Source organism: Nipponia nippon, unplaced genomic scaffold, assembly GCF_047370975.1.
Source record: "Nipponia nippon isolate SJK-2023a ecotype South Korea unplaced genomic scaffold, ASM4737097v1 scaffold_2, whole genome shotgun sequence".
In the NCBI taxonomy this organism is placed as follows: Eukaryota; Metazoa; Chordata; class Aves; order Pelecaniformes; family Threskiornithidae; genus Nipponia; species Nipponia nippon.
The window spans coordinates 111,806,372-111,819,587 of NW_028262336.1; the positions used below are offsets into that span (position 1 = coordinate 111,806,372).

General features: G+C 44.7%; 1 protein-coding gene across 1 annotated transcript; it reads right to left on the reverse strand.

Annotated features, from left to right (window-relative positions):
• On the reverse strand, positions 1 to 11,841 carry IL17D (interleukin 17D). The gene is made up of 3 exons (XM_087757797.1): positions 11,637 to 11,841; positions 11,193 to 11,491; positions 1 to 2,008 (listed from the first exon to the last, which is right to left on the reverse strand). Exons 1-3 carry the CDS (start codon positions 11,649 to 11,651, stop codon positions 1,693 to 1,695), a joined length of 630 nt encoding a protein of 209 aa, XP_087613923.1. The 5' UTR covers positions 11,652 to 11,841; the 3' UTR covers positions 1 to 1,692.
• Between the last annotated feature and the right edge of the window lie 1,375 nt (positions 11,842 to 13,216).

The window sequence follows — 13,216 nt, forward strand, 5'->3', positions numbered from 1 at the left end:
TGACATTGTGATGGGAATCTTTTATTGGTTTTTGGAGTTCTTACAGTTGTTTTAGGCTTTGTAAGAAGCTATACAGATTGCACTATAAAAATACTGTTATACTAGACTGAGTCAAAAAGAGCACAGTCAATAATTATGCAGCAAGACAAGGCGTTGTCATATGATTTTCATTCTCCATTTAACTTGTTAATTCTGTTTAGCTCATAGTCTTTCCGTTCTTCATCCAACGACACTCCAAAGGAGCGTGTGTTTGTGTAGCGTAGGGACTTTCTCCGCTATGAATTAAACCCAGTTTTGAGACTCTTGATGTAGCAAATACATTGCTGCATATGGTGTTTATTCCTTTTTGTAATGCTATTGCAGTCATGATCCTTCAACTGTAAAAGATATTCTCTGCTGTGCATTCAGAGACTTATCAACCTTGGTGATTGTGGCCCTCTGAGGAGTTACCGTCACGCAAGGTATGCCCGGTTATTCCTGATTCTCATTCACTAGACTGAGTCAACCTTCAGTCTCTTGTTCTGGAAATGCCAGTTTTTGTGTACCTAGGGTTTCTGGTTAGGGCTTGCCATCAAGTTCCTGTAAGCTGCAAAGATGGAAGACTGCTCTTCCGCAGACTAGCATCTTCTGCAGGTGACTGTCTGTTACATGTAGCAGAGGGAAAAATGAGTAACACTAATTGTATAAATCAGTTGGATTTAACAAGTTTGGATTGGCTGGGACTCACCTCAATGACCTCTGTAGCACCTAGAAGTTAAGTCCTAGCCTGTTTACTCATCTGCAGTGTACCTGAGATGAAGTCTATCCTTCATACTTATTTGTTTTTAATGGGGAATCTCCTCTCCTAACATGAAAAAGGTTTTGGCCTTTCAACTGTACAGAATACAGTTTTGTCACAAGAAACAGTCAAGCATTTAATGATGAATGAAATTTGATACAGAATTCTTGGGACCCAAACTGTTTTTTTTCCTAACTGATGTTTTCTGTGTAATTAGACTTAGTCCACATCAGAAAAGTCCACTGCAGATTTGCAATATTCTAGCACGCTTTTTCTCAACACTTTTGTACCCTTAGCAATTTGGCAAATTTAAAAATAGCAAACTCATAGAATATTGTTTCGTGAATGACTAAAACTCAGCAAAGGTTTCCTTGCTGTAGTGTATAAATAGCCACAGATGTAACTGCCAAGAACACTGCTTGGATTTGAGATATGCAATATAAAGGAAGGCTCTCCCAGCCTGAGAAATTATCCTTTTAACTGCTGATTTGGCACAGGTATGGCAGCTATGTGATTTTTGTATGAGAGTATATAAAAGTAAGAGTATAAGAGATTCCTTAAAAATATCTACAACCGGTAGTCTGCTATAGTAATAGCTAGCATGTCTTACAGTTGCATCATCTTCTAAAATTTACTGTGAATAAGCAAGGATAAAATGTTCTGCTCTAAGAAAAAAAAAAAAAAGCTACTTCTGAATTTGCAACAAATACTTACATGAACTAAAGAAGTTCTTAATATGAATTGTCATCTCTAATGATCTCAGTGAGCGGACAAAACTTTCCATCTTATAACTGAAATAACTGTAAGTAGAAAAAGAGGGTAAGTCAATGTGTTTGATGCCGTGGTGCAGTTTCCTGAGGTGGTAAAATGATGATGTGAAGCCAGTACTGTTAACACGACTCTTTATATATTCTTCATTCTGATGACGGCTTGTTCTGGCTTACCAGCAACTTCATTTCTTGCTTATCTATGCTGGAATTTACGCTTTCGGCCTCTTTTTCTTGCTCAGGTACACAAGTGCAGCCCACTGGGATAGTGACGTAATCTTCTGTGTAGATGTAACGGCCCCCAGCACACGACGACGTGCGACGGAGGATGACTGTTGGCATGTACACAGGGGTGCTGCGGAAGTGAAAATTCTCCTCCCCAAAGATCCCCATGAGGCAGCCTTTGCACAGACAGTATGCTTCGGGAATGTATTTAGGATATCTTGTGGGATCATAGGAAATTCTATAGGGAAGCAAATAATAAAGATTCATTAGTATCTCTAAAAATAGATATATTCATCTGGAAAATGTTATTATAATGTGATTTGACCCTAAACATTTATATAAAGTTTTTGTTTTTCTTTGCCAGGAAAAATAGCTGTAGCTGTTGCTGTCTGGCTTCTTGTTTGTAAAGTGTAAAGAAAAAACATGAACAACTTCTAGAACTGATCAGGTCCTACAGCGCACACTGAAGTATGAAGTGACTGGCTTTCTAAAACGGGAGATTCAGGGGTTTAAGCAGAGTAAGTTTTGCATTTTGGACTGAATGGGTATATAGAGCATTTAAAAGAACACTTGGGCATTTCCAGACTTTTGATCTGCCTTGAGTTCTTAAAAAATTGGTACAAATCCTTGTTAACATTATTATTGTTGAAGCCATGACATGACGTTTTAAAATTTTATAATTTAAATAGAATTAAATTGCACTATTATTTCTGCAATAGTTTTTGCTCTCTAGTATACTTGGGGCCTTCCTCTTGAAAGCAGAACTCTTGCTTTCTTTCTCTAATTCACCTCCTCGGTCTCTTCCTCTAACCAGAGAAGAGTAACATTTGCATGCCCACACTGAGATAAACTGCAAAGTTAACGTTTTCTCTGCCCTCTCCTGCTACCTTTGGAAGTAAAGCATTGCCCCAAAGCTTCAAGAGTATAGCCTCTATTTTTTGTTGTCTTGCAGTTTGTTGTTTGACCCTTTCTTTTTGCTCATTCATGCCCTGTCTCTGGAAATTCCTTATTAGCAGGAGCTGGAAAGCTTGTAACCGAAGTACAGCTTGGACCAACAAAGTCCAAGTTCCAGCATTCCTCTCTGGATGTTGTTAGGTGCAGAAACAAAGATGTGATACTATGATCTCAAGTCATACAGATCCTGGCTGACCTATAGCCATTGTTTTTAGCAGAGAGTAGAAGCTGATACAAGTCTGCTTGTTTTTTGAAATAAAAGACTAAGTAAACAGCAGAGTACATGTACTGGAGTGTGTAGCTGCTTATTGTGGTGCTGATGCGTTTGCTGCTTTGTTCTTTACCCACTTTTCCTGCTTATACTGGAAGTAATTGCTGGGCATGGCTGTAACTTGTACGTTATTACAACTGTGTGTCATTATTCTAGAAAAGATGCTTGCACCTCCAGAAAAAAGAGCATTTTTTAATATGTTTAGCTCCTACGTCAGCTGTCCTCTTTGTACTTGTAAGCTTCCTCCAGATCACCTTCTGCTCTCACACTGTTATAAAACTAGCCCTGCTTCGGCAATGGTTGCACGGTCCAGCTGGCGAGGGATGACGGCTCTCTTTGGCTGGAGAAGCGTTCAGCCCAGAAGCACGGCCAGCCGCCTCTCGGTGCTCCTCCCGCAGAGCCCGTCCCCCCTTTGGGAGGATGCTGACCCCGAGTATGTTACCAGAAGCACTTACCCACCTGTCAGCTAACAGAAAACCCTCTTCTGCCCTTTCCCGCGGCTCCTGCTTTCACACAGCAGACAGTTAAACCTACACACGGTGCACAGTAGTATCCTACACGCTGTTACTGGCACGCAGAAAGCATGAAGACCCGTTGGGAGGTCACCTAGTCCAAATGCCTCCATCAGGCAAACTCAGATATATTTGCCCATGTTTGTCCAGCCTGTTCTTAAAAACCTTCAGAGGCGTTCCCCAGCCTGCCCAGAGGCTCTGTTTGCAGTATTTCACCACCCTTTTACTTGCTAAGTTTTCCTAACAGTGAAGTGGAGCATTTTTTTCTTGCAAACTGAATCAATCATTTCCCATGTTTGGCCTGGAAATTACAGCAGCTGAGGCTAAAAAACTGAGTAATAGTCAAGGATTTTATATGAGAGAGAATGTTCAAGCCTGTAATGTTTACTGTGAAGTGCTGCAAAAACAGTAAAACTTCTTGCACTGGGTTTTAAGCCATCCTCTATTTGGTATCAGGATAGGATCACCACAGAGTAGATGAAGGGGGGAAATTACATAAGAAAAATGAATAAATTAAATACCTGTCATCAATATAATTACTTATGGGATGATACAAACTACTGAGTATACAACGCCCCCCTTCCCACAGCAGTTTCAAAATAACCGATTCTGAAAACCGCAAGAGATTTAAAGTGATTCCTAAATTGTGTTTCCCAGGGTTCGTACCACTTCCTTGGGTATCAAAAGCATTAGCCTTTTATCTTTTCAGGTGGTCTCTGAGATGAGAAGAGGTTTCAGCTGTGGAAGGGACAGCGTAAGTCTGCCTTGAGCTGTGATTTCACAGTCACTTCTAGTCAACAAAATCTGCACTTGCCAAAACAGCCAGGCTGGCTCTCCCTCTCGCCTCCACCCCTGGGTTGATGCTGACGTTTCTGGTCACAGGATTAGATCTGGGAATTCATCCAACTGAAAAGTAACTTCATCAAAAGCTGAATTTTGGTCCTTCAGCTGTCTTGCCACATATACACAGAGCCCTACACAAACCAGCCAGCATGAACAGGCAGCTGTAGATGGGGGCAGAAGGGAGCTGCCCTTTTCAGAAGTATCACCAGTTTATCAGGTTAAAACAAATCTGGAATCACAGCTTTAGCCAAACACAAACTTGATTATCCTGTCATCAAAGAAAAGAGACTTTTTTTTTTTTTTTTTTGCAATGGCCATATAATCTGGATTCTTTGTCTTTTTAAGGAATTTGTTTTCCTCACAGAAAAATCTGACCAGTTCTCTCATAGCCAGACATCTGTGATGTCGCAGATATTTTTTGCAAAGCTTCTCTGTCCCATTTATACTTTCTTGCTTTCCCCAGGAAATACCCTCATGTTACAGGATCTCACACCAATGTGAAATAAAATGTCTGGTAGCCAGCAGAAGAGAAGAAAGTGGAATACAGACTTTTTTCCCATGATACATTCCCATTTCAAACTCAAGTGTGAATAATTTCAGTGGTGGATTGTTAAACACACCATATGTCAAGTCATTGGTATTTCCTCTACTGTATTATCTCTAGCACCTGGTTTATGATGTTACTGGAAAGCACGAACATGCTTCTGGGTGCAAACATAAGAGTTTTCACTAATAACAAGAGAACACTGTCCCTGGAATCGTGGTCTACAACAAGCTTCCCTTCTGAATTACCATGTGGCAGAAGTCAGGTACAAATGAGGTTTTTTTTGGAAGGATGGTGTGGTTTTCTGCTTTCTATAGAAAAATCTCTTGTATTGCTAAATTTGCTGTAGATACCTCTACCCCATCATGTGAGGACTGGAAGGAATCAAGAGAGGATCCAAACCCAAAGATGGATCCAAAATATAGATGTGGTTTTGCATCCAGACCAGAACTTTAAGGCTGAAGACTCTGAGTAATGCCTTCTGAAATTAAACGCTGAAGTCAAACGTCACTAAACTTTGCAGCCATATGCAAGGTTCTACATCTTCAGCTCAAACCTGTTAAGAAAGGCCCTAGAACTAAAGCCTCATTTTCATCTTTCTAGGCAACCCAGCCTGACTTGGGTCTGAACTGCTAATGAACACCAGTAATCTAGCTGTATAAATGCAGTTGTGTGACCTGCTTCCTCTGTTTTCACGTATTGAAGGTAACCACTCTGTGCATGTAATGACCGCAGCCCCAGCTGCTGTAGTTTGATGCATCTCCATTACTCCAAGCACTGCAACTCATGTTTTTATGTCTTCTCCTAGAACAGGGCAAACGTTTCATTGGTTAATTAACTTGACAAAACACATACTCCAAGTTCACACTGACTCTTTCCTGTAAGTAGTGAAAGAGGCACCTAACTGGAGTGGACACAACAGAAGCAGCTGGGAAGAGTGGTGGAGAACCAGAGAAGTGCAACTTTCCACTGGCACCCAAGCGTCCCCTGCATCCTTGTGTCATTTGCTGTGGCCACTGCTCTGCAAACTAGACAACCCAGTCATTTCTATGAGGGTCTCCCCTGTCCTGTGAACTCAGGTTACTGGTATGTAAGGCTAGCTCTGCCTAGCCGGCGCTCCTGATTTACAGACGACGGGAGCAGTGAGCTATGCTGGGCTGCTATGTTTCGATCGGCTGGAACAAGAAGCAGGTTTGTACTGAACTGGAACTGCTAATGAAGTGTGACTAGTTCTAGGCTGCTTTTCCTTACGACCCTACGAGTGCTTTGAGAGCTCCCAGTGAAAAACAAACTTCCTGCCGTTTATGTACTAAGCCTGGAAACTCAAGAGAAAAGTTTCTGTCAGAAGTAAAACTCTTGCAGACTTCATCTGTCTTGTCCTGTACTGCTACTTTCATATGTAGTACTTTTAATTACATTACCACTTCATAGTTTCCAAGCTTCTAAATCCTGTGGGTCAGATGCTGTGCTGGGGCAGGCAGATACCGCTGCCTCTTCAGAAAATCACCGTTAGCACTAGGCTAACAGCTGGATGTTATCAGAAGTCTAATAAGCAGATCATCATCCCTTTACTTTGCACTCTGAAATGCTTACAGGATTAAGAGCTAACAACTTTTTTTTCCCTCTTGGCAAGGCATTTATTTCTCTATAGCAGGTGTTCTTTTGTTCACGTTATACTTAGTTTGTTTTATATACAGGTAGTAAGTACAGTGGTTGCATATAACAGCCTGATGCTAACAGTGATTTTCTGAAGAGTTGTACACACGTGTACTCAAATAAAAAGGATGGCAGTTCTCTGTCCCCTTGTATTCCTTCCCTCAGCTGCATCTTTGGGATATGCACACTGTGCCACACGATAATGCTAAATCCTGAAAAACATCTTGGGTAAGGTTCTTGAAAATCACTGGAGTATTATTTAAAAAGGAAAGCGCTTTTTCAAAAGCAGCGCAGACAAGCTTGGCTTTTACCAGTAAAAAAAAAAAGACTTGTCTGTATTGCTTTTATTAAGATTTTATGTAGATGAGCACTAAACCAAGGATGCTTATAAACTGAAACTGGTTTTTGAAAAGCAGAAGAAACAAGCTGGGCAATGTTTGAGAGAGGGACTAGCTAATATGGGATTTCATGATCAGAACAACACTGACAATAAAAGCGAAATCTCTGTAAATGAACCCTTAGTAAATGCAGGATTAGGCCCCAGAGACAGCCACAGAAGCCATGAGATGTGGAAATTCAGAAACGGGAATGATTTCTTGAATACACATAAAGAATTTTTGCTAAATTCATGCAGAAGTCTGTTTGCAGAAGACTCTGAATGTACTCCTACAAACTAGCTATGAATGCTATTATAACCTTAAGACAACAGAGAGTAAAAATAGAGCTGATGTATACAGCTGTTAATGAATGGCACCTGTGGTCTGTAGCACCACGAATAGAATCACAAATCAACACTACCTGTAAACACCCTGTTGACTTCAGTGGGATCAGATTTTTCAACCATTACTCTGAGTTTTATGATCAAACCCTGCAAACATTTAGGCACGCATTTAAAATCAATCCTTTTTATAATGGCTCTTGTCCATGAGCAACTTACGTGCGCATCTCTGGAGCTGAGCTTGCATTAGTAAAGATTCCCCATGCTTACGGCTTCTCTGAATTTTAACAAGCAGTGCCCATCCTGTGCTGTCGGCAGGGATCCGTCGGCGGTAAGACAACCTGTATCACTAATTCTTGTGAGGCAACTGCGAACCATAGCAATAGCCAAGGACCATGGCCCTTGCCAGTAACTCCTTGTACAAGCAGGCTTTCTGGATTTCATTGCATGTCCAACACTACTAGAAAGGACAAGCAACTCCTGCGTAGATGCCACAAATTGGCATACAGTCAGCCTCATGATTTCATGGCATGATGATTTCATGGCAGAGCTCCTGCCGCTGGCTCTATCTTTTAAAAAAACTGGGTAATTCTTAGACCAACTTCCTGAAGTGCTGAGCAAATCTAGTATGCTCAAGATTTCACTCCACACAACTGACTGCAGGGAACTCTGCTGTCTTTTTATAGCTCTGCAGGCTGAAGAGCGATTTGGGTGATTAAACTTCGTGCTCTGACTTATATACTGATCTCCTGTGGCCATCAGGATGGAATTTCAGTATTGGGCAGATGAACTAATATTCTTCCTCTAACTTTTGCCTCAAATACCAACTGTTGGTTGCTGCCAGCAGCAGGATCATGGACCAGATGGATCTGTGGTGCAATCCATGTGCAACTCCTGTATCTCTGGGTTGTAGCAAGCCAAAAATGATCTAAGTCTTGATTTTTGTATAACCAAATTAAAGACCATGTAATAGAAAATAAATAGTAAGCACAGAACAAAGACAAGGAAAGAAGCCATACAAGGATTATCCGAACTTTGGGTCAATCAAAGTTCTTCCACACTTAAATAGAACGACAAACTTGGATATATGCGATGCAGTAGGGTGAATGCTATACACAGATCTCTAAGACATTTCATTCTTTCTCACAAATGCTGATACAGAAAAATTTCAGTTGACTTGAACTGAACGGTCATGTGAGCAGAAGAATTACAAGAAGCAGCGTTAAACAGCTGGGAACAGGTGCCTAGGGAGATATGCAGGGGAAGGTAAGTAGAGCCAGACTTAATATCTTTATTATTAATGACCTGGAATGGGGAGTATAAACAGTATGTTAATGAAATCTGCAGATGGTAACAATGGGAACTGCTGCAACACCAATGAAGACAGAGAAACAGCATGAGGTATCTCAGACTAACGCAGGTCAAAAAGAAAAAAAGACCCTTTATGCATAGAGCAGAAGTCAATTGCGCTGTAACTCTTTAGGGGAAGAAAAGAAGTTGGAGCGCAGGATGTCTGTGAGATGCTGAAATGGGGCAGGCACCTTGATGCAAGTTTCAAATAGTCAAATTCATGCTTCGAGGGGTGTCTTATCAGGGTGTACAAGAGGGGGCTGCCTACAGTGAATTAATTTCTGAGCGTTCACTACTGGAACAACTCTGGTGACTCAGGAGGCAGTTCAGGAGACAGCAATGAATGACGGAAGGGGAGCAATTTCTGACGAAGGGGAGCAGTTTATGAGGAAAGATTAAAAGAATTAAAGGTAAGCAGGCTTGTCAAGAAAGTTCTCTATTACAGAGGAGAACTGTATGCAGTTTTTCAGATTAACACCCCAGCCATGGAGAAGAAATTGTTGGGATGGTGTAAGTGAAACTGGTTAACCATTGACAAGACGTAATGTGCCAGTAGTGGCAATCTTTAATAGAGAGTTGCATGTCCTTTTTATGCAGTAGCTCTGATGGGATTTGGGAGCTTGCTTCCAGGGTAACTGGGTGAACACCACAGATCAGGCCAGATCTTCATAATGCTTTTATCTTGCTTCAAAATCTATGAAATAGCAGGTTGTAATAGCAAATGCATATTACTGTTCATGAGCAATTTTATATTTTACGCTTTCATTACACATCTTGCAATGTCTATTGCTGTTTCATTGCACACTAATGCTACAGTAAAAACGTGACTGAAAAAAAAGCTGTAAATGAGATCTGTTAACAGGACAGTGTACTCAGGCCTCTGCACCCTAGAGAAACAATTTCTCCCCTAAATATAATTTTAGATTTTTTCCTTTAACACTGTAATACTTTTTTTTCACTATCTTTTAAAATTTCTAGCTTGGAGATGTCATCAAGTTACTTGTATGTGAATGGTTAATGGTCTGTTTGAAAACATTTTGATGAAAAGTACAGTGGATTTACAGTTTCTTAATAAACCTTTTGTAAGCCAGGACCCAAATAGCAGCTGGTTCTCTGTTAAGAAGTAAGCCGATACAGAGCTCCAACTGAAAAATAAATACCTGCCCAACGAGATGCGAGCATGGAAGGCACTGTTTTCAGACCAGAAGAACAATTTTCTGATAGCACTAGGATTTGGCAAAACCACTGTAAAAAATACCTGAGCCTAATGGTAGGTGTTCTGTTCATCGTACTTGCTTTTTGCACGCTTAGGTAACTTAAAAATTCCTCGGTCTGCTTACAGAAAATGTATTACTAAAAATACTATGTCTAAAAATACTTTGTTTATGAAAGGCTTATTGAGCAAATAAACCATTTTTCTCTCAGTAGGATTACTTCTTAAACTAAAAGCGGGCAAAAACCATGCCACAAAATAAATGTTTATTGGAGATCACTAACAAGGAGATATTTAAGTTTGCTGAATATACAGTAACTGCATCAAGGTATATATGAAGGATAATGTACAGAAAGTAGCAAGAAAGTCAGCTCCTTTTAGGTTTGTGCATGTTTTAGCTTGCTGTTGTCTGCAGTGTCTTTACAGAAAGCTGAAAAGAGAGAACCCAGTTCTGTCAGTCTTACTCAGACAAAACTACCAGAAGACTTGATAGCGAGAATGTGACCGCACGCTGGGTTTAGCGTTCTAGAAAAGTGGTTTCCAAGCTTTTCCAGCGTTCCTTACAGAAGTGCAGACCCTTGTTTTGTGTATTAACAGATCTACTTTACTTATTTTTATGCCCCCTTAAAAAGAGTCTGTCAGCCCCTGTTCCACCTCAGGGGAGGGGAGTTTGCAAAGTGTAGGTTGAAAACACAGATGTAGAAAATTGCAGTACTCATTCCTTGCCAACACTCCTACAGCAAACTGGACAGCAAGCCCTTGGGACTGTTTATAGTGGGGTACGTGAAGACACGTCTCTGCTGGTATGCAACAAGAACACACGCTGTACTCTGATAATGTTTTAGAAACCAGCAGCGCCTGGAGTCACACTCAGGGAAAGCATCCGAGCCCCTCTGTGGATGCTACGGAGTCAAGAGGGGCTTTCTTGGTGATGATCCTTTGCTGAGTGAACTTCACGTATGACAGCCTGCCCAAAGCGACTTTTTGAGGGGTGGTCTGCGCTCCCGGGCGGGTGTGTGGGTGTGAGCTCCATCTCACAGCTCGCTCCACCTCATTCATTCTCCATTTCTATCTTCTGCTCGTTAGACATACTCCTCACAAAAGTTGTTTGTAAAAACTCATTTACCTTATATCTGCCTATTCAGACGCCTACTTTAACACCTTTCTGTCAGGCTGGTGCTGGGTGCAGCAGTCATCCCTCAGGCCCGGCGCCTCCCGAGGCAGCCCCAGGGCAGGGGCGGTGAGGCACAGGGGGGACCCACACAGCGGAACCGGCTCTCGCCAGCCCGCGGGACCCTGGCACCGCTTCGCCCCTTGACGCGGCGGGAACCCCCCCCTTCCCCCCGGTGCCCCGGAGTCACCTGTAGGCCCACGGCGAGGCGCTGCGCAGGTTGACGGGCAGCCGGAACCTCTTGTCGGCGGCCGGCCGGCCCCCGGCCGGGCAGCTGGCGTTGTGCTGGCGGCCCGGCGGCTCGGGCTGCAGGGTGTGGTGGAAGGCGCTGAGCATGCCCGCCGCCAGCCGCCCGTACAGCTGCTCCAGCAGCTCCTCGGGCCGCTCGCCGCAGGTCCGGGTCCGCGCCGGCCGCTTGGGCGCCTTGACGGCCTCCGAGCGGAGCGGGAGCAGCGCCGCGCACAGCAGCGCCGCCAGCGCCGCCCGCACCTGCAACGACGCCGCCGTCAGCGGGGCTGGGACCGGGCGCGCCCCCCCCACCCCCGCCGCGCCCCGCAGCCCCCGGCCCGGCAGTCGGGGCGCTGCCCCCCCCCCCCGAGCCGCCCTGCCCGGTCCCCGGCCCGCAGCCCCTTACCCTGCCTCGCTGCATTGCGGTCGGGCTGCTCGAGGAAGCCGAGGGGAGCGGCGGGCTGCGGAGCCGCGCCGTGCCACTGGCTCTCTCGGCGGAGGAGCTGTTGGAAAAGTGCCCCGCTCCTCACTGCATCTCCCCTGGCCTCGCATGCCAGGAACATTTTAGGCGCTCACGGAGGAGGCGAGCGCTCAGCGCCGGGAGCCGGCGGGTCCCGCACTCGGCACGGCCCCGCCGTCCTGCCCCGCTGCCCCGGCCACCGGGGAGAGCCCCGCAGGCACGGACGGGCTTGGTCCGCCACCAGCCGCCGTCCTGCCCCGGGGCCCGGTCGCAGCAGCCCCCCGGGGTGACCCGCACGGCTCTGCCTGCGGGCCTGGGGGGTGCCTGGGCCCCTCGGCGGGCTGCGGGCGCCTCGTCCCCTCCTCTGCTCCGTCAGGAGGCGAGCATCCGTGGCACGGAGAGCAGCTGGGCGCTCCTAAGGCCTGCTGGGCCCCTCGGCTGGGACCCGCTGGGCCTCTCGGGTGGGACCCCCTGGGCCAGGGCACGAGGTTGAGACAGAGCCAGGATGGGTTTGGCCCGGTAGGAGCCAAGGTCCAAGGCTGATGAGAAAAAACATGGTGATTTCTGGCTGAAAATAGCACAACTCTGGCTATGTAACTGCAGCCGAGGAGGGGATTGCTGCAGCCCGGACTCCTTCAGTCACTTTGGAGCAACTGGCACTGCCCCTTATAGGGCTTTGGGATCTCCAGCATGCCTAGCTCCAGGTAGCAGCTGTGGTTCGTTTCTCCAGAAGCAGCCCTGCTGTGTAGATCCTCCAGCAGACACTGGGGTGGTTGAAGTCCCGCATGAGGACCGGGGCTGGCGAACATGGGGCTACTTCGAGCTGTTCGTAGGAGGCCTCATCCACTCGTTCTTACTGCTGAGGTGGCTTACAGCAGACCCCACCACAATGTCACTCTCCGCTGACTAAAAAGGAAACCGACTTCAGAAGGTGAGAAACTTGCATGGTACGTATCTAAATGCGATTGAGGTGAGTCTCACCTCTAATGACTTCTCCGTCCATTCTGTGCTGGTTTACCGGTACTTTTAACAGACACATAATGCAATCTATTCAGGGTCTCTGGCACAAACCACAAAAATGAGCATCTCTAGTACTCTGGGTCATAAAAGATGTGGTCCAATGAAAAGTTTTGCACTAAAAACAGCCTTTAGAATTTATCGCTTGAATCAAATATTTGGTGCGCTGTGATTAAGCCCTGCATGTCTATTGAGGCATTGAGTATAAGGATAGTTAAATATTGATCAGGAATAAGGGAAAATAGGTTCATAAGTCATACAAGGACTGTGAAACCCCAGCATGGTACCACACAAATACAAGACATCAGCTTCACAGACCGTACTGGGATTGAAACAGAGTGACCCAGCATTCATAACGTGATGAAGTGACTTGATTTCGTGGTTTCTGAAAAGTGATTGAGTTGAGTCAAAGTGTGATTTTTAGTGGTTTTGGTACCTTATGCATCACAGGTCAGTATCACTCATGAGCAGTATCTTAACCTTGAACTGTATGGGATTTGAATCAGGTT